General features: G+C 47.2%; 2 protein-coding genes across 2 annotated transcripts in view; one reads left to right on the forward strand and one right to left on the reverse strand.

Annotated features, from left to right (window-relative positions):
• The window catches only part of DCAF8 (DDB1 and CUL4 associated factor 8), an 85711-nt gene extending 65556 nt beyond the window's left edge, over positions 1–20155 (forward strand). Inside the window, exon 13 of the mRNA XM_056816166.1 lies at positions 15457–20155. Coding sequence (XP_056672144.1) covers positions 15457–15534 — 78 coding nt within the window. The 3' untranslated portion in view covers positions 15535–20155. The remainder of the gene's footprint in view (positions 1–15456) is intronic.
• On the reverse strand, positions 6038–17885 carry CASQ1 (calsequestrin 1). Its single transcript, XM_001379386.5, has 11 exons — positions 17634–17885; positions 13352–13436; positions 12223–12323; positions 11925–12036; positions 11355–11428; positions 11001–11131; positions 9303–9348; positions 8843–8897; positions 8540–8640; positions 7141–7215; positions 6038–6679 (listed from the first exon to the last, which is right to left on the reverse strand). The coding sequence occupies exons 1-11, from the start codon at positions 17883–17885 to the stop codon at positions 6524–6526; spliced, it is 1188 nt and encodes a 395-aa protein (XP_001379423.2). The 3' UTR covers positions 6038–6523.
• Positions 20156–21080: the final 925 nt, after the last annotated feature.

Genomic DNA, 21080 nt, shown 5'->3' on the forward strand with positions numbered 1-21080 from the left:
AGGGATATACAGCTAGGAAATGTCTAGGTCAGATTTGAACCCAGGACCTCCTGTCTCTAGGCCTGGCTTCCAATTCACTGAGCTACTCAGCTGCCCCTGACATACTTTAATACCAGGCAATCCCACACTCCACTCCACATGTTTATTTTAAGGTATTAAGTTATATGTATTTCAGGGGACAATAACAAATATGACTTGTTCATACCAAGCTGGACCCCAGAAAAATGTGTTCCATCTAATACCCCTCCACATTCTAGACTTAGGATTCTACTCTGCATATATTCCTTTGCCAACTTGACTTCCTCCTTCATTCTTCACATTCTTATATCCATTAGGTCTTTTGTCCCTATTCCCTTCACTGTATCAGCTTGGACAGCCTAATTCAAGAGAAAGAATAATGGATGGTCTCAGACTCTTCCCTAGCGATGTGACCCTGGGCAAGTCACTTAATCCCCATTGCTTAGCCCTTACCACTCTTCTGCCTTGGAACCAAATACAGTGTTGATTCTAAGATGGAAAGGAAGGGTAGAAATAAAAAAGAAATAAAATGTCTTCCTCTCCCATGTGCTATCTTGGTGATCCAGAAGATATTTAAATAATAAAAGAGGGGGCAGTGAGATGGCTCAGAGGATAGAGAGCCAAGTTTAGAGACAGGAGGCCTTGGGTTCAAATGTGACCTTACTCATACTTCCTAGATGTATCACCCTGGGCAAGTCACTTAACCCCCATTACTTAGCCCTTACCAGTCTTCTGCTTTGGAACTGATGTACAGTACTGATTTCAAGAGGGAAGGGAAGGAAGGGAGGGAGGGAGGGGAGGAAGGAAGGAAGAAAGAAAGACAGAGAAAAGAAAGAAAGAGGGAAGGAAGAAAGGAAAGAAACAGATTTGGAGCTAGGGGACCTGAGTTTGAATCTTGAGTCTACTACCTACTTCTGTGACCTTGGCAGACACTCCATCACTCTGGGCCTTGGCTTTCCTCTCCTCTAAAATAGGAGCTTAGTGTCTAAGATCTCTTGCATTTCAGCTTATCATCCTTTCTTCTTTCCTGAATCATGAAAACTTTAGTGCTAGAAGGAACTATAGAGATCATCCAAGTCAACCTCTTTATTTTACATACAGAGGAGGGAACTGAATTCCACAGTGATGACTCCTGTCAATCCATGTGAAGTCATGGATTGATTTGCTTGTGAAATATTCTTTTTAGTGTGTCCTTTTGACTCCTAGAAGAGGCCTGTGCAAGTGTGGGTAGGACTCCTGACCTCTGGAGGGAGCCCCTTTGGGATCTGAGATTCTGTGACCTTTTTTTTTTTTTAAATCCTGACCTTCCATCTTGGAGTCAATACTGTATATTGGTTCCAGGCAGAAGAGTGGTAAGGGCTAGGCAATGGAGGTTAAGTGACTTGCCCAGGGTCACACAGCTAGAAAGTGTCTGAGGACAAATTTGAACCCAGGACCTTCTCCCTCTGGGCCTGACTCTCAATCCACTGAGCTACCCAGCTGATTGGATTATGTTCTTTTGTTAACCCTTGAAAGCTCAGTTCTTCTAGGAAGCCCTTCCCAAATGCTCAGTAGAAAGGAGAAGACTTCTCAGGTGATTTAGACCCACCTCCTCCTGCTGGGTGCTAGAAACCCTTTCATTTTTGTTGTTCCCGCATGTTTGCTGTTCTAATTCTGTCCTACCCAAGAGGTAGCTAAGGGCTCATGAAGAAGAGTGTGACTGGCTTTTTTCACCCTGTTTTCTTCTCATGTTTTCTCCCCTCACTTCCTGCCTTGGTGGGTCTGACTTAGACTGTGCCCACTTTCACTTCCCTTTCTTGTTACAGAATCTATTTTTCACTCCACACCCCCAGTCTCCCTGGTTTCCCTTTAGTAGAGGGTAAGCTTCTTGAGGGCTGAGATGGTTTCATTTGCATCTTTGCAATCCTGGAACCTAATTCAGTACCAGGCAGAGTAGCTGCTTGGGATAATAGGTGCTTTGGAATGAATGAAAACATGCATGAAAGAATGAATGAATTTGTCACGATTGAAATCGTATTTTAGGAGATATTAGTTTGGCAGCTGTGTAAAGGAGAGGGAGAGCCTGAAAGCATGCCTCTGCTTGCCTTGGAGAGTGTGGCATATGACAGTGTTGGGGAAGGTTTTCCAGTTCAAGTGCCCTGAGGCCAAATTCAACCTGTCTATGAGCTACTCACCCCCACCCCATTTACCCGAGGGAGCAGAGAGTGCTTGTTTTGGGCAGCTGGACAGAGAAGTGAGGCATGCAAAAATAACCTCCAGTGCCAGGAAGAGGGAGAACAGAGCAGCTCCCAGAGTGCTGGCCGGGCACACGTGCCAATACTTCACCAATGCTGGCCTAGGAATTAGGAAGTATGGGGTCCTGTGGCTGCCAAGAATGGACTGTGTGATGTTGAACAAGTGACTTCCCATCTCTGGGCCTTGGTTTACTCATCTGTACAATTAGGAGTTTAGAATAATTGGACTCTTAAGTACCCTTCTAGGGCAGTCAGTGGAGTCAGGAAGATTCATCTTCCTGAGATCAAATGTGGCCTCAGATACTTACTAGCAGTGTGACCCTGGGCAAGTCACTTTACTCTGTTTGCCTCAGCTTCTTAATCTGTCAAATGAGCTGGAGAAGGAAATGGCAAACCACTCTAGTATCTCTGCCAAGAAAACCTCCAGTGGGGTCACCAAGAGTCAGATGTGATTGAACAACAAAAGGTCCTTTCCAAGCCCAAAATTCTATTTATTATCCTATAATTATTTCAGCAGCTTCCTGGCTGATCTCCCTCTTTCCAGGCTTTCTTTCTACTGTCAACTTAAACTTCCCTAAAATATTACTTTTATTCTGTTCATTCATTCATTCATTCATTCATTCATTCATTCAGAACCTATTAAGTGATGGAGTGCCTGGCAGTATGCAGGAGCAGAGTACAAAGATAACAAAAAACTTATTCATCCCCTCCAGATGCTTTCATACTAGGGGAAGACATGAGAACAGATTCAGTACTGTGGAAAGAGTACTAGATTTGGTGTCTGAGGGTCTGAGTTCAAATCCTGATTTGTTTACTCATTCCCGATGGGAGTTTGAACCAGTCTTTCCCCACTCTTGGGACCTTATTTTCTTCATGGGTGAAATGATGCAGAGGCACTAGATGATCTCTCAGGTTCCTTCCAGTTCTAAATCTATGATCCTATGTACACAGAGATGCCAGTCGCTGCATGGGCAAGTGCAGAGATGTCAAATGGGGGCCATGAATCTGACCCAAGGATCCCTGTGGACCACAGCCTGACTTCATTTTAAAATGTGATTCAAGCTGTTTTTTACTTTTATTTATTTTGTTAAATATTTTCCTTTTTACATTTTAATCCAATTTAACCAGGAATGATGCAGGCTGCAAATGGCATCAAGCACTACATGTTTGACACCTCTGGGGTCGTAGATACAGGAGCTGGCCTTATGATCAGGAAGGCCTGAGTTCAAGTCCTACCTCTGACTCATAATAGCTGTGTGACTCCTAGGAAGTCATGTACTCTTCTCACTACCAAAGGCAGCAAAGGCTATCAATGGCACCGAAGTTATCAGTCTGTGCTAGGAGATGCTCCTTTTTCAGAGTCCAGGCACCGATGAAATGCCAGGTGATGGACACAGATCTTAATACAAAATAATTTGGGGTTTAAAAGAGAGCCCTAACAGCTTGTAGGTGGGAAAACCTCATATAGCAGTCTTTAAGAAAGCTAAAGAGTTGGGGCAGCTCAGTGGCTCAGTGGATAGAGATTCAGGCCTGGAGTGGGGAGGTCCTGGGTTCAAATTTGGCCTCAGATATTTCCTAGCTGTGTAACCCTAATCACACCCCTTAATCACCAACTGCCCAGCCCTTGCTGTTCTTTTGCCTTGGAACTGATCCTTGGTATTGATTCTAAGACAGAAGGTATGAGTTTCGAAAAGAAAGAAAGAAAGCTAAAGAGTTTAAGATGAAGAGATGAGAGCTAATTCTGTGTAGAGATTATTATGTGTAGGCAATGAGAAATAGGCCAGTTTGCCTGTCGAGTAGATGGTTTGAAGGAGAGTAATAGGGTGACTTCATTCTAGAAAGTTGGGTAGGGGTTCAGCTGGGTAGCTCAGTGGATTGAGAGCCAGGCCTAGAGACGGGAGGTCCTAGGTTCAAATCTGGCCTCAGACACTTCCTAGCTGTGTGACCTTGGAAGGTCACTTGACCCCCATTGCCTAGCCCTTACTGCTCTTCTGCCTTGGAGCCAATATACAGTATTGACTCCAAGACAGAAGGTAAGGGTTTAAAAAAAAAAGAAAGTTGGGTGGAGCCAGATTATATTTTAATTTTATTTAATTTTTAAATTTAAATGCCAAACAGAATTTCAATTTTAACCTAAAGGCAATAGAGAACCACTGTGGGGAAGAGAATAAGTATTTATTAAGTGCCTTTATGTGTCAGAGGTCGGGAGGAAGATAGGACTTAAATTAAGCACCTACTTTCTGCTAAGGCACTTTATAGATATTATCTGATATGATCCTCATAACAACCTTGTGAAGTGGGTGCTAATATCTTTATTTTATTTCATTTTATTTTATATTTGAGTAAATTGAGGCAGGCTAAGTGAGTTGCCTAGGATCACACAGGTTTCTGAGATTAGATTTGAACTCGGGTCTTCCTGTCCCTGGGCCCAGCGCTCCATCCACCACACTGTCTTGAGCAGAGTAGCAACATGGACAGACCTCTATGATTAAGGAATATCAGTTTGATAGCCTTGTGGAAGATGGGTTGGAGAGGGGGGAGACTGGGTACAGGGAAACATTTTAGGAGTGGTCTACGGCGCTGGCTATGGCAAGTCGAGAGGAGACTTTGCTTACAGGGTCAAATCTAAACTCTTTAGTCTAACCTTCTAGGCTAACCACAATCTGGAGCCCAACCTGCTTTTCCAGCCTGATCCTACACTGTATTACTACCAGAATCCTCTGTTCAAATAATCCTGGGCATTCTCTCTCCTTAACTGGCATACATTCATTCCCACCTTCTGCCCAATCTCACATTGTCCTTAGCCCCTATACAGAATGTCTTCCCCCATCAAGTTCCAGTACCATTTCCTCCATGAGACTTTCTGCGACTATTTCAACCTCTTTTAGATTCTTACAAATCCAAATATTAAATAAAACAATCAAAATAAGGTCATCTAAGTTGATTTTAAAGAAACTAAGGCCCACAGAGGTGAAATAGCTTACAGGAAGGAGAACTGATTGAACCCAGGTTGGCCAGGATTCAAGTTGGCTCTCTTTCCCGTATGCCACGCTGCTTACCTAGATTAAACTAATTGAGTTAACAGAGCCCAGTTGACACTTCATATAGAGAATCTTGAAGTTGGAAGGATTCAAAGGCTCTCTAGCTCAACCCATACCTGAATTCTTCCCCGCTAACATACCTGGTAAATGATCATCTAGCTTTTTGCCTGAAGACATCCAGTGATGGGAAATCTAGCCCCTTCAGAGATTCATCATGAAAGTTTTTGTTAAATCAAATCTACAATTGCCTCTGCAAATTTCATTCATTGTTCCTAATTCTGCCCTCTGGGACGAGAAAGAACAAATCTAATCCTTCACCCCATGATGGCTTTTCGAATACTTTCTGCTCCAGGATGAACACACCAAGTTCCTTCAAATTGCCTTCCTGTTTCATGAATTCAATCTATTGGCTTGGGTTGGTTTTCACTTTTGTAACATGTGAGGATTGCTATCCTGATGAGATGCTAAATTCCTCAGGGTTGGTACCATGTCTCTTATGTCCCTCCTTCTCCTCCCATCCCTCATCTATGACCCCAATCCCTTTCTCCCCATCTCTGAACCTAATGCTGTGTTAAATCCTTACTAGTTATTTCACTGACAAGGTAATCAAGCAAGGCATAATGATGATGCCAATTCTGCCATTCCAATCCTATTTCTCCCCAGTCTCTGCAACAGAATCCCTGCCCCGTGCCCCTTCCTCTAGCTCCATCCTCCACCCTAGATGAGACATTAACAGATACTAGCTCAGGCTGCCCCAGATCCCTTTATTGAGACTTCTCATTTGACCCAAATAAATTAACAGGAAGCGGCTGAGATGTGGCCCCAAACCTAGCACCGCACTCCCCCCCCTAGGCAGGGAACAGGGCATAGTCAGAGGAATACAGGATGATGGGTGAAGAAAGAAAGGGTTTGAGGAGAGAGCTGGAGGAACACAGGGAGGGAGATTAAGAGAAGAATCCAAGGAAATAGCATAGAGAGATTTGAAGGATTGAAGCTGGGGGTTGGGGGGTGGAGAGATAGGGTAAGAGATGTAGGTCAGAAGGGAAGGAAAATGGGAAAGCAGGCAACCCCTTTCCTCAGAATAATCCCTGAGGGTAATTAAAGCCTGGATATCAAGAAGCCATCTTGGAGGGGCCCCTTGGCCAGGGTCCTGTTTGGCACCCCCAGGTAGAGGAGCTCGGTGGGGGGAGACCAGAGCAAGAAGGGGCTGAAAAGTGGTCACCATGACAACTAGTCGTCATCATCATCGTCGTCATCATCGTCATCATCATCGTCATCATCTTCAGTGTTGATCTCACCCTCCAGTACATCTTCCAGCCAGTCCTCCAACTCATCAGCTGAGGGCAGGTCCTCCTCATCATCCATCTCCATCCAAATGCTGTCAGCCTGCCCCAATTGGACAGTGAGGGTGGTGGAGAGAAAAGAAGAGAAGAACTAAGCTGTCTCAACTCACCAGTCCTGTCCCTCCACCTCTCTGGCCTGTTCATCTACCCACTGGTCCACCCATTTCTCCCTCCACCCTATCCACCTGCCAGCCAGTCTGGGCATGCCAGCTCTAGTCAAGTCAATCAAATTTGATGTCGAGCAATGAGGATCTCAAGACAAAAACAAAAACGATACCATCATTGCCTAATGTGAGGAGGGAGAATACTAGATGTCCACCAATAATTGTTATACCAGGTAGAATGTGATAGGGGTAATGGAAAGCCAGGTGAAGAGCTGCGGGAAATTTGAGGAGGGTGAGATGCCTACCTCTCTCTTAGGCTGGAATAAACCCTTGGGGAGGGGAGGAGCTGGAGGACAGGGGTTCTGGGCAGCGGAAATGGGGGAGAAGGGAGACTACTTACATCAGTCACGTTGACCACTCCTATCTGGGGGGCTGACAGGTCTATGTCAAATGTCTTCTCCCAGTATGGGACAAGCTGCAGGGAGATAAACCAGATAGGACACATCTGACAGAAGGCCATGAATAGGAAGCAGCTGGGTGACTCAGTGGATTGAGAGTCAGGCTTAGAGATAGAAGGCCTTGGGTTCAAAATCTGACCTCAGACACTTCCTAGCTGTGTAACCCTGAGAGAGCCACTTTACCCCACAATTGCCTATCCCTTGCTGCTCTTCTACTTTAGAACTAAGACATAAGAGTGATTATAGGATGGAAAGTAAGGGTTTAAAAAAAAGATTATATGGAAACAAAGTAATGTCGTGGGCAGCACTGGGATCCAGGAGACCTAGTTTCTAGTACACTGTCTACCATGAACTTTGGCCTTGGTTACCTCATGAACCCTTCCAGAGGGGTTCAACCTACATCCAGCCAGCTTGGGGACACTGCTTTATATCTCCTTGGCTATCTCCTCATCTCTTTGGGACTATTCCTCCGAGTACTCAGAAGGCATAGTTCCTGTTGGTTGCTGGGCTTGGGTTTGAAAGCAATATTAAAAATGATATTCATCCGCTTATTATCACATCTCTATAGTTCCTTAAGGGACAACTGGGTAGTGCAGTGGATAGAGCACTGGGTCTGAAGCCAGGAGCATCTGAGTTCAAATCCAGCCTCAGATCCTTACTAGCTGTTTGATCCTGTTCTAGACACAACCTTTTTTTGCCTCGATTCCTCATCTGTAAAACGGGGACACACTAGAGAAGGAAATGGCAAACTGCCAAGAAAACCCCAAGTCCATGGGGTCAAGTAGAGTCAGAATGACTGAACAATAACAATAGTTCTTGAAGGCTTACAAAACAATTTCTGCACAACACCATTGTGAGAAAGGTTAGTACAAATGCTGTTATTTACATTTTATAGTTGAGAGAATTGAGGTTCAGAGAAGTAGGTGACTTCCTCCCAGTTTTATTGCTAAAAAGTGGAAGAGGGAGAGTAGAGGGAAGAAAGAGATGCTTCCCACCTCTTCTTCCTCCCTCTCTCCTGCCTCCAGACCCATATGGAACCTGGACTAAGGGAGAGCCTCCACCCTGAGACATCCAGAAACAAGGACTTCCTTCTGTCTTGCATATGCCCTTTTTGTTGTCCTTTCAATCATTTCTCTTATCCAGCTTTTTTGGGAAGAGACACAGCTGACCTCTTACTTCTCTTCCTTAAAGGAAGAGCCTTATTCTTTAAGGGTGTAGGAGCAGGAGAGAATTTGCTAAAGCTACTCTTCCTCTGCCTGCTTGGCCTTTCTAAGCCCCACCGGCCCACTTCCTCACATTCAGAGGCGCTGGTATGGCTGCACCTGGAGGTTACCCTCTTACCAAGGGGAAGTCATCAGGGTCAATCCAGATAATGCTCAGATCCGGGTTTTCTGTGTTGTCTTGGGCCACTGCTTTGAGGGTCTCTAAGAATTCATAGCCATCTAGAGGAGAATGGGGAAATCCATTTGAGGAGGGATAAGAAATGCTTAGGGTGGAAGAGAAAAATAAACATTTTCCCCCACCCTGGGACACCAGCCCCATCTGCTTCTCCCCTACTACTTCTAGAAGAGGCCTAGAGTGCCGTTTTTTCTCTTATGCCCCCCTCCTTCCAGTTCATGACCCCTTCACCCTAGCTCTTCTTACCAGGGTCATCTTCTTCTGCAAAGGCCACTATATGGATGCCATCTAGGTCATCTTCCTGCAGAGTAAGAAAAGCCAGTGAAGAGGTAGGGCAGGCCAGGGCCCTAAAATGCCCAGAAGAGGCTTTAGAGTTCCCTTGGGATTGTAGGTAATTTTTGGAGCATACAGATTCCTAGAGTGGTGGTTGTGGTGGTAAGAAAGTAGGGGAACCTCTTTACAATTTTCCTGAGCTCCCAAATACCCCACCTCCATCCCCTCGGCTCCAAGATAATATCACCAGGACATGGAGGTTCCTAAGGTAGGTCCCCAATCTCTCTCTACCTTCCAAGTACTGCAGCAAGGTCTCTGATTTATAACATGAATCTCTCTTCCTCTGTCTTTGGGGCCCCAGAGGTCTGAGTCTAGCTGGCTCCCTGTTTCCAGGCCTGATTTAGGGGCTCAACCTTGGGTGCAGGGGACTCACCCAGGTCTCGTACATACTTTCAGGCTTCAGCTTCCTCAGGGTTGACCTGGGAAAGATGTAGGAAGACTCAGTGAGAAGAGCGGTCCCTGTCTCTGGGGCCACCCTCCGGCACCCTCTGGGGTCAGACCCAGGCACAGACTTAGATCAAGATTCCTCCGTCTGGGTGAGAGGCCCAGATCATGTCCATCTATGAGGGTGGGGAGCTGGCAGAAGGCCCAAGTGTGAGGATGGGTCCTACCACTTTGCTTAAGGTCACAGATAGCCCCGAGACTTTGGAAAATCTCGTCCAAACCTTTATCCAACTCCTATTCAATCAGTTAGTCTGTTAATAAGCATTGATTAAAAACCTACTGTGTGTTCAGCACTGTGCTAAGCACGGAGGATTCAAAGAAAGGCAAAAGACAATCCCTGATACCAAGGAGCGCCCAGTCTACAAAGACAAAACAAAACAAGATAACCCCTCCCAGCCTCTAGCCTCACATTCTACTGGAGGAATATTATATGTAAACTGGTAAGTATTTATGTATTTTTAGACATGACAGTTTGCAAACACTAAAGACTTCAGGGACCCTGAAATGCTGTGCACATAAGACAAGCCTTGTGGGAATCCGGAGGTTCAAAGCCAGGGGTCCCTAAACTTTTTACACAGGGGACCAGTTCACTGTCCCTCAGACTGTGGGAGGGCCAGACTATAAAAAAAAAAACCTGAACAAATCTGTATACCTCTCTGGGATAATGGAGGCTGCAGCACTGGGCCCGTCATACCTTGCACAAGCCCATCACCACCACCACTATATCAGGCAGCAGTATACACTGCGGAATCCCCTCCCCCAGATCACCGCTCACCATGTTGACATCTTCCATTGTGCAGCCACCTAATCCTTTGCGTGGCACCTTGTTCTCATTCAGTTACTCTCAGAACAAGGTGCCCCGCCAAGGAAGTCACCGGAAGTAGTACTGTACGTGAGCGACGCCACGCTTTGCAGCACCACCGTACACAGTGCTCCTCTCACCAATGAAAGAGGTGCCCCTTCTGGAAGTGTGATGGGGGCTGGATGTGGCCCCCTCAGGGGGCTGCATGTAGCCTGCAGGCCGTAGTTTGGGGACCCCTGTTCTAAGAGATGAGGATAAAGTGAAGGTGAAGGGAGAGCACATTCAAACCACTAATGGGGGTGCAAAGGCACAGAGATGGGAAATGTAATGTCCTGTGAAGAACAGTAAGAAGGACAGTCTGACTGGCCTGAAGAATGTGGGAAAATCACCAGATTGATGATCTCCAAGTTCTTCTCCAAGCCCCAACAATTGATGGAATAGAGGTCATGAGGTGGGAGGCAAGAGTCAAGAATCTAAGTGTTATTTGATCAGCCAGAAAAACCTGGCCATCCTTGTCAACAAGCATTTACTAAATGTCCATTTTGTGCAGAACCCTTTGGCCAGTAGTGAAATACAGGACCATAATGCTAACTAAACTATGACTATGGGACCAAAGTGACTATGGGCAACTAGGGTGTTTGTCTCTGTCCCTGGGTCATCCTGTAGCGTTGGGGTGAGGATGCGATGGGTATAATTCCCCTTCCTCCTTCCCTTTTTATCTCCCTCTTTATCTTCCTCCCCCCATCTTTCCCTTCTTTCTCTTCCTCCTTTTCCTGCCGAAGACTCCACAAGTCGCCTCCCAGGTGAGCACAAGAGCATTCCTACCTTTTGTGCTCCTCCACGAAGCTGACAATCTCCTCCTCACTGTTGGGCTTGTCTGGGATGGTCACTGGCTCATCCATGAAGGCTTCATAGAAATCAATCTCATTCATCTTCAGAGTCAGCTTCTTAGCCACCTTTGGGGAAGGAGGAGGAGGGGGGTGGGAGCCCAGAAGAGTAGGGATCTGGGGAGCCGTGCAAGCCATACAAAGACTGAGGGAGAGTGATTTACTGGGAAAAGTTTTGGTATGGAAGAGTGGAGAAGGTTCTCTATTGACCCTAAGAGAAGATTAGATTCTAACAGTAGGGAATGTTTAATGAAAGTCAGTGAGAGATGTTGGAGGAAGGAGAAAAGGGTACCTTGCTGTCAAAGGTGGCAAAGAAGGGAATGTAGGGATGAAATTCCTCAGCTGCATCCTCATAGGCCTTGAAATCTGGGGTGGGGGAGGCACAATCAGTTCTGTATTTTCATGGGCAGGGGGCCTGAATGTGATTCCCCTTCCCAGCCCTGAATCTTTCTTAACTAAGACAAAGCTGGGAATCTTAGGGAGCCAGCCCTGGCCCCCTCCCCATTTCATCCTTTAGAGTAAAGCTGACATAGAAGGCTTGGGAGGCAGGTATTGGAAAGCATTGAGAAGCCTTAGTTCAGAGGGAAAAGGGAACCTAAAACTAAAGAGGGACACTTCCCAAACAAAGGGATGGATAGGCGGGATGAAGCCTTAGACTGAGAAGTAGCCAGAGCAACAAATGCCATAATTGTGGGGAAACTGGGTAGAGGGATGAGTCAGGAGCTGGAGACTCAGGGATTTGGGGTGCATCAGGAAAGCTGGGGAGCCATGAACTTAATAGGAGAGACAGTAAGTGATGAGGGGTAATGGGAGTCCTAGAAATAGCAAGGGACTGGAGTGGGGAGAGGAGGGGACTACCCACGTTCAGAATCCTCATTCTTGAAGTAGCCGATAAGTTTGATCTCATCCTCTATGTTCTCAAATGCCTGCAGCTCCCTCTCACCCTCGATTAGCTCCACTGGATCCTCCAGGACCTGGTTGAGGAGAGGAGAGTGAATCCTCAGGCCATGGTCTGGGGCAGAGGGATGGAGATAGTGGAGATGGGTGTGTGTGCTAAGGGCAGGGCAGGGAGAAGGAGTGGAAGGGTTTGGTGGGGAGGGAGAAGTGGGGTACCGAAGGGAGTAAAGAGCAGACTAGGAGGAGACCGGGTTCATTCTCACATCAAGCAGGAACTCGACCAGGGTGTCCGCAGACAACTCGCCATCATATTCTATGACCTCGTCCCCTTTGAACACGTACACACTGTCTTCCTCGGTCAGGCCTGGGGAATAAGCTACAAATGAGTCTTGACCTTCATATCCTCAAACCCAGTGTTGGGGCTCCAACCTGATTTTACTGACCCCCAAAACCTCTCTCTCAGGTTCTGCTTTCCTGTCCCCTTGCCCAGGTCCTTTGGCTTCACACCCCCCCCCCCCCCCCCCGCCAGCTCCGTCATAGCAAGCATGGCACACAATTCACTTCTAATCCAAACCCCAGTTTGGGGCATTGGGGGCTTGTTAGGACAGAGAGTGGTATCATGGGAAGACATCAGGATTAACCTCTCTCCCTTTCCCCTTTTCCAGAACAAGGGCACACACTTACTCCAACTCTTCCTCTCCTCCCTCCTCTGGGGGATGCCTGGCACCCAAATGCAGTCCCTTCAACCCTGTCTAGACTGGCCCCTGCTATAACCACACTGCCTCACCTCCTGCCATATGGCCAGGCTAAAGCTTGCGATGCCCTCTGGTGGCCGAGACCTAGAGAGGCATTTCTGACCGGGGTGAAGGGGAGTAGGGGGTGACTGGAGGCAGGGAGGACTTGGGGCTCTTCTCTTCCCATTTCCTTTCCTTCCTTTCCCACTCCTCTGAATTCAGGGATGTAGACCCAGATTGCCTCTACACAGTAGCAATGGCAACTCATGGAATGTTACCATATGTAAAGGTAGAGGGAATTAATTGCCTTCTGCCTTCCCCCAGCAGGACAGATTCTGGAGTCTGGGCTGAAGGTTCACGATAGGATCCCTGGGGTTCCTGAAGACACTCTCCTTAGTCACTGTGAATGATGGGAGCCCCCCCACCCTCAGACTCTTCCAGGGGAATATTTGCTGGTCTTCCTTGTTGCTCTGACCACTCAGCATTCCCACATCCAGCAAGCTGCAGTGAATGGCATCCTAGCCCCACTCTGAGTCTTTACGCCGCCCCCACCACACACACACTGATTCCTTCTTGTTCCCTCCAGCTCCCTTACCTCTCCCCCTCCCTCTAGGTCTCTTATTTCCCCTTAGCACTGTCTCCCATCTCTCCTCCTTACCCAGTTTCTTAGCCACAGCCGCGTCCTTCTCTGAGTCCACAAGCCCGAAGCCAACTCCCTTATCTTCCAGGACTTGGGCTGCTAACTGGGGAAGGTATCAGAGTTAGAGCCCCGGAGTCTCTAGACCAAGTCCCACCCGATTTAAGGAACCCTTGGGCTTAGAATTGGAATGTTAGCCCTGGTCAGAGCAAGGGACCTCAGATGAGGGAAGCAAGGCTCTGGGAGGTTGAGGGTTTTGTCCAAAGTTACTTGTTGGTGGTAGGATGTGAACCCAGGCTCTCGATGTTCTTTCCACTGTATTACCATTTAAAAAAATCCTTGCCTTCCATCTTAGAATCATTATCGATTCTAAGCAGAAGAAGCATAAGGGCTAGGCAATGGGGGTTAAGTGACTTGCCCAGGGTCACACAGCTAGGAAGTAGGTCACATTTGAACCCAGGACCTCCTGTCTCTAAGCCTGATTCTCAATCCACTGAGCCACCCAGTTGCCCCATTACCCTTCTTTTTAATGATTTTCTTCTATAGAGAAGAAATTGAAGGTCCAAAGAAATGAGATGGCTCAGAATTATAGAAGTTCAAAATTGGAAGGGACCTCAGAGATGTATCAATTCTTTTCAAACCTGAACAAGAATTTCATCTATAGCTTTTCAACGGATCATTCAGCCCTCTTTTAGGGACCTTTAGTGTTAGGGGTATAGTGGGGTAGAGCACTAGACCTGGACTCAGGGAGATTTGAGTTCAGATTTGGCCTCAGGTACTTCCTAGCTATGTAAACATGGACAAATCACTTAATCTGTGTCTTAGTTTCCTCAACTGTAAAATGGAGATAATCAGAACCAGGGTTGGGGGGTGGGGAATGCAGTGAAATATTTGTAAAGTCCTTAGCAAATCTTAAAGTGCTATGTAAATGGTATTATTATTGTTGCTCCTATAACCTCCTAAGTCATCCCAGTTCACTCCTCAGATGGTGTGAATGTTGGCTTCTATTCACTGCTCCTAGTGTTACCATCTGTAACTACATAGAACAAGCCTAGTTCCTTCGAACTAGTAATGCCTTTTAAATATTATTTAAAAAGAAAGTTGACATTAATGTAAAGCTCCTTTCATGTTTGTGAACAACTATCCAGGTGAAGCAAATGTTATTTTCCCCATTTTGCAGGTAGAAAAACTGAGGCTCAGAGAAGTCAAGGGGCTTGTCCATGGTTCCACTGACCTCAGGTGGTCTCTGATGGTAGCACCCTTTCCACTATCCCTCCCTAATTGCCTCAGGACAGCTCTGAGGTATGATTATCCCCATTTACAGATTAGCTTCAGTGGGCTTAAATGTTGTCCAAAGACACATGGCTGGTAAATGTCAGAGAAGGGATTCAAAGCCAGATCTTCCCATCTACCACTCTTACTACCAGGCTAGCAAACTTCTCTGAAGACAGCTATCATGTCAACTTAAAGTTGTGCATTAGCATAGAAGGCTAAAACCTTCCCAGGCCCTTCACCATCATGGTTGTCTCCCTCTGGGCTGTGCTTTGGTTCAAAAATGTCCTTTATGAAACTTGCTTGTCTAGATGGAGCTCAATTCTCAAAGATGGCAGTCAGAGCTGGGTGGTTAATGGCGGAGCCAGGATCAAGGAAGGCGAGAGGTCAGATGGTCCGGCCATCAGCCCGAGGTCTTAAGTCTCCTAAGTCATCCCTAGTCAGAAATCATGGCACCTTCCCTTTCTCTGCCTCCCTGCTAAGCAGGGATATCATGTCACCTCTTAGCTTCTTGGCCTCCTTCCACTGAGCGGTAGTAGGTGGAGGGGTGTGATAGCAGAGAAGTGAGGAGCAGCCCCCTTTCCTCTAGGGGCTTAACCTTGTCCTTTAACTGAGGCCCTCATGGAAGTCCCCTCCTTCCTCCCCTTGGGATTCATCACTCTGAGCCCAGCTTGCAGAGCGCTTCTTTCCTATTGGTCCTAGGGAGGTGGGGATGAGGACAGGGAGGTGGGGCAATGGAATCTTGCAGAATTAGGACAGAGAGACACCCCCACCCAGAGCTTCCTCACCCCCAGGAGTGAGGGAATAATGTGTCTCCTGACAGCTTTACAGAGTGTCTTTCTGTTTCCTTACAGGCTACAGGCCCTCCCTCCACCCCCACTCCCACCCCCTTCATCTTCCATGGCCAAGAATGTGAAATGCTTAGGGCCTGAAACACTGAAGCACTGAAACTGTGGACTGAAGAGAAACCCAGTTTTGGGGTCAGACAGAATAGTACTAATGGACTGAATTGCAATTCTGACCCCAGTCCTACCCATTTTACAAAATGGAAGGTAGTGTATCACCCTCATTTTGCAGTTGAAGAAACTGAGGCAGAGAATGAAGTGATCTGACCATAGTCACAGAGCCAGTGGAGCATCCAGAGCTCATCTCACATCAATTTACCTACCAGGCCCCATGGCCTCCTTCCATGAGCAGGAGTAGGTGGAGGGGGCTGATGGCAGAGAAATGAGGGGCAGCCCTCCTTCCTCTAGGGACTGAGAAACAGGCGATTTCAGAAATACTGAGCCTCCCAGTGTCAGATATAGGCCTTGGCTGGGTGGCCCAATGGATGCCCCTTTCTGGGAATACCCTTATTCCCAATCTCTCCATGGGCAGGTGAGGGTGAGACAGGAATGAACAGAGAAGTCTGGAACAGGGAAGGGGTAAGTGGGAAGGGGAGGAGGAGGGTGCTCTGGGTGAGGCAGCTCTGGATAAATCTTGACTAAAGATCTCTCACTCCATCTCCTTTTCCTCCTTCAACCTAGAGAGAGACCCCAGGGACTATCCCTCCCAGCCACTGGCTTCTTCTTCCTCTTCTTCCCAACCTCAGCCTCTCACAGAACAAGCGACAGCTTTCTAGGCTGTGAGGGCTGCAGCTGACTCTCCCAGCCCTAAACCAGATTGGTCCTAGGCCAGTTTCTTTTGCCCTGCCCAGACAGTTCTCCCTGCCTCGATTCTCTCCTCCCGGCTTACTACCAGAACTCCTAAGGGACAGGGGTGAGGGAGTTGGCAGGTGGGTGGCCCTGGTATTCTGGGCACTCGGGATAAAAATATCCAGCTGGTTAATCAGATAGCAGAGCCCAACCCCTTGCTGGGGAGGAGGGGAGGCAAGAAGAAGCTGTGGGGAAGGAAGAGGGGGGTCCCTGCTCTCTCTGGCCCTACTCTTGCTTGACTCCCTTTGGGGAGTTTGAGGAGTTAAGGAGTTAGGAAAAGGAAACCTCTTATCCCTGCTTCCAGAAAAATCATCCACTATATTCTGTCTGCCCAAATCCCACTGTTCCCCAACACAGGCTTTCCCTCTTCCTTTTAGAGACGTTTCCCTCAAGCTCAGGAGTCCCCCTTCTCACCCCACCTCACCCCCACCATCCCTGGCAGTTTTGTCAGGCATGACCTAAACTAGAGGTGCTAACAGGTTGGTGAGAGGTATGTGACATAGGAGGAAGAGGATGGGAGGAGGCAAAAATCTATGAGCTGGGAAGTCTTCCTCCTGCTCCCACGACCCTCCAGGGCTTGTAGGGAGGATCCTGGACAAAGAGAAGAGGCATGGAATGAATGCCATCAACTGAGGATAGACAAATATCTTGCCTGATTTTGTCTTCCACCAGGCAGCTTCATTCACTCCTGGCTCCACCAGAGATTAGAAGGGAGAATAGGTCTGAGGAGGTCAATGGGTTTCTGAGGGTGGGGTGAAGAGTGGGGCCATCCAGACCCTTGGGAAGTTAAGGACACTGCTGACCCCACCCTCTTCCTTTGGTCCCACCCCTTCGATCGCCCCAAGGCACTCCACACTCCAATCACATCCATTGTTTCCAAGTGGATAAAGTAGAGGAATGTATGGAGGGGCCTCTCAGGATGATCAAATCCATTGCCTCATTTTCTAAATGAGGAAATCAAGACTTAGAAAGTTGAATTTATGTTGTCCAATGGACAGACACAGTTAACAAGTGGAAGAGTTGGGACTTGAACCCATGTCTTCTCCAGTGCTCTTAGCCAGAGTCGTAGCAAATAGGCTAAGGGCCTGCTCTGCTGGTCCCCTGGTGGTAGAGGTGAAATCCTTGCCTCTTGCCTCTTTCTCATCAAACAGGGTGAGGATCCTGAAGGATCCAAAAGTCGTCATCCCCCATTATTGCCCATTCTACTCCTAGAGACGCAGAAGAGGGTCATGGGCCCTGGCAGGGCAGTGCTATGTTCTCAGGAGACCCTCAGTCCCTTCCTCTCTCTCTCCATCTTTCCCTCCCTCCTTCCCTTTCTCCCCGTTGCCCTCCCTCACCTCTAGGATTAGCTCCTCCATCTCGAATTGTCTCTGGGAAGCCTTGTCATCTTCGGGGGGATCATGGTAGAGCAGGGCAAGCACCTCGTACTTTTTGAGCACATTCTTGTAGTTCTTGGCATTGACGTTGACCACTCGATCCACGCCATCGTACTCGGGAAAGTCCAGTCCTTCCTCACCCCGTGCCCCTGGCATGGGTGTCCCCAGCAGCAGCAAGAGCAGTGGCAACCAAAGAAATGGCTCAATCCCCATCCTGCTGCTTCTCTACCGGACTCCCGTCCGTGGGGAGACTGGCAATGGCTTCTTGGTCCAGATGGGAGATGGATGGGAATGGAGGGGAGAGCCCTGGGCCCTAAGTCAGGGAGCACAAGGGAGATGGAAAGGCCCAGAGAGTGGACTGAGGGCACAGTCTGGTCCTAGGGACGCTGCGGACAGAGCCCAGAGGAAAATGGGCAGGAGGAGGAGTAGCAAGCTGGGGGCGGGGAAGGAACTGGAGCTGCCCCTGAAATCTGCACCCCCCTCCCCCTCCTCCAGCCCCTATCCAGACTGTGGTCCCCCGCACCAGCCTTATCCTGGCTAAATATGTCTCTGTGGCCGATGGGAGGGGCAGAGGCCAAGAAGACTCCATGGGGGGCCTGTATCCTCCTGCCCAGGCTTCCAGTGCCTCCCCCCACCAGTGTCCAGGGCTCCTCAGCCTATGATCCCAAGTTGGCCTGAGAGTTCATCGCCATATTAAGAAAGGAAAGGGGAGATATGCCTGGGCTAAAAATAAGACCAGATGAGTCGGAGGTAAATGAAACTGGGAGGGGAGGGAGAGTTGGGGGCAGGGGTAATTAGAGAGGGGAGAATAAGGGTAATTAGAGAGATGGAACTTGGGGGAGGAGGCCAAAAAAGAGCCAAGCATTCACTGAGTAAAGTTAGATGGGCAATAGAAGGTAAAAAGGGAATGTGATGAGCTCAAGATAGAGTAATAGAAATGACACTGAATTTGGAGTCTGAAGAGCTGGGTTTAAATCACTGGAGTTCAAGTTACACAATCACTTACTAGCTGTGTGACTTTGGACAAGTCACTTAACCAACCTGGACCTTAGTTTCCTCCTCTGTAAAATGAGGGAGTTATCCTAACAGATTACCTCAATTGTGACATGTAATCTGGATATGTCTAGGCAGAGAAATGGGCCTAAGGGTGGGGTAAAATCTAACACACCTGGCCTTAAGGTAGTGAGGGGGATGGAGGGACTGTGTTACATTAATTTTCTATTTGAAGAAACCTGGAAAATCCTTAAAGGGTTCCTTTGCTTCTCATGGAACAATGTAGTATATTCAAGGAGAAAAAAAAAAGATCTGCAAGAAGGAGCTTGATCCTCTGAGCCCTACTTTGAAATATCCAGAGCCATGAATATGGGTCCAGGAACTGGGCATGCTGTGGCCAGCACTGACCATCTAGCTATGTTTCCCTTCTGCCTATATTTGGTACTGATGGGCCAATGGACCCAGGTCTCTTACCTCCCAGCCCAATATTCTTTGTTAGCAGAATCGTCAGATCTCAGGATGGAGGGGACTTTAGAGGTGATCTAGGCCAATTCCCAGCCCAAATCTTGAAGTCTATCTTTCTACTTCCCCAAAGGAGAAATAGGAAAATGTTTACTTCCTCCAGGGCTGGGAGACCACAGAGATCAGGAGATCTTTTCCTCCTTTCCCCACAGTAGTCTTTTTTTCCTGCCACAGTAGTTTTCATCTACACTCACCTTCCATTTTTCCTCTTTCTCCCTCATGCTTCTGTGTCCCTGTGTCCTCCCCTGGACTTGAGGTTCTGTCTTCAAGGACTTGAAAGAACCTCATGGGAAAGAAGGATTAGATTCGTTCTGTTTGGCCTCAGAAGGGAGAACTAGGAACCCTGGGCAGAATTTGGAGGAAAATTTAGGCTTCGGATAAGGAAGAATTTGCTCATAATTAGAGCTGTCCCAAGTGGAATGTGAGCAGCTAGTTGTCCAGTGGATAGAGCACTGGATCTGGAGTCAGGAAGGCCTGAGTTCAAAAGTGACCTCAGACCCTTACTAGCTGTGTGACTCCTGGCAAGTCACTTAACCTCTGTCTGCCTCAGTTTCCTCAATTGTAAAATGAGTTGGAGAAGGAAATGACAAACCACTCCAGTATCTTTGCCAAGAAAACCCCAAATAGGGTCATAAAGACTTAGACATGATTGAAAAAACCTAAATATCAAAAATGACAACAAAGCGGAAAGTATTGTCTTGCTAGGGAATCGGTTCCTTCTTTTTTTTGCAGTTTTTCAAGCAAAGGCTAGATAATCACTTGTCTGGAGTATCCAGGGGTGTACAGGAGCCAGTTATAACCAGCTTGTGAAGAGCTGATTGTTAAATTTTTTATGTGAGCATTTACTCTTTAGAAAATCCACTATAAATCAGGACTTCGTTGTTTTGTGGATTGTCAAGACTTTAAGTGTTATGTTAGTAATGTGTTGATATTGCAGATTAAACTTAGAAGTGTGTGTACAGACTGGATTTGTTTGTGTTTGTGGTTTTTTTTAAAGTCTCCTTGGTATTAAACATTTACCAGCCCACCCCTACATTTCTTTATAAATATTGCTCCAACTCGGGTAAAATGAAATAGAAGCTTAGAGAATGAATTCCTCAGTCAGTATATTGAAGGTTAATAATAATAATAATAATGCTAATTATTTATATAGCTTTAAGGTTTGCAGAGAGCTTCATGTGGTACCATGATCTCATTCGAGCCTCATGACACCCCTGATTATGGAGAAGATCCTTTATCAGCATGAATCAGATTAGATGGTTGATGAAATCCTTTTCGATCCTGAAATTCTGGGATTCTTTGAGTGGGAAGAAGGCATTTGGCAGAGGGAGAACCAACCTCTTTTTGTCATGAAGATAGGATCTAGGGATGGAGGCAAGATGGAACTCCTAGGAGGGACCATTGAATCAAAGCCCAGCCTGACGGAAGCTGAAAGTTTAAAGTTTCTTTGCCTATTGGATCTCAAGGTGAGAAGAATGAGGAAAGCCTGGTCCTAGGGAGTAATAGGCCTTCATTGCCAATGATTACCTGGCCCTGGCAGCCAAAGGGCAAGGGCAATTTCTTTCTTTCTTTTTTTTTAAACCCTTACCTTCTGTCTTGGAATCAATGCTATGTATAGGTTCTAAGGCAGAAGAGTGGTAAAGGTTAGGAAATGGGGGTTAAGTGACTTGCCCAGGGTCACACAGCTAGAAAGTACCTGAGGTCAGATTTGAATCCAAGACCTCCTATCTCTAGGCCTGGTTCTCAATCCACTGAACCATCCAGCTACCCTCCATGAGGTCCATTTCTTAGGCTCATCTCTCACCAAATAATCCCAAGAGAGGAATGCTGCCTATTTTTCACTCTTTGACAGATGAAAGGAAGCCTTCTTGAGAAGAACATGGAGATACTGCT

Source organism: Monodelphis domestica, chromosome 2 (assembly GCF_027887165.1).
Source record: "Monodelphis domestica isolate mMonDom1 chromosome 2, mMonDom1.pri, whole genome shotgun sequence".
In the NCBI taxonomy this organism is placed as follows: domain Eukaryota; kingdom Metazoa; phylum Chordata; class Mammalia; order Didelphimorphia; family Didelphidae; genus Monodelphis; species Monodelphis domestica.

Coding starts and splice junctions, on each gene's coding strand:
- CASQ1 (XM_001379386.5), bottom strand. CDS start 17,885: ATGGGGATTGAGCCATTTCTTTGGTTGCCACTGCTCTTGCTGCTGCTG. Junction 11,429..11,924: donor CAAGAATGAGGATTCTGAAC/GTGGGTAGTCCC, acceptor CCCCCACCCCAG/ATTTCAAGGCCTATGAGGAT. Junction 8,641..8,842: donor TGCAGAAGAAGATGACCCTG/GTAAGAAGAGCT, acceptor ATTCTCCTCTAG/ATGGCTATGAATTCTTAGAG.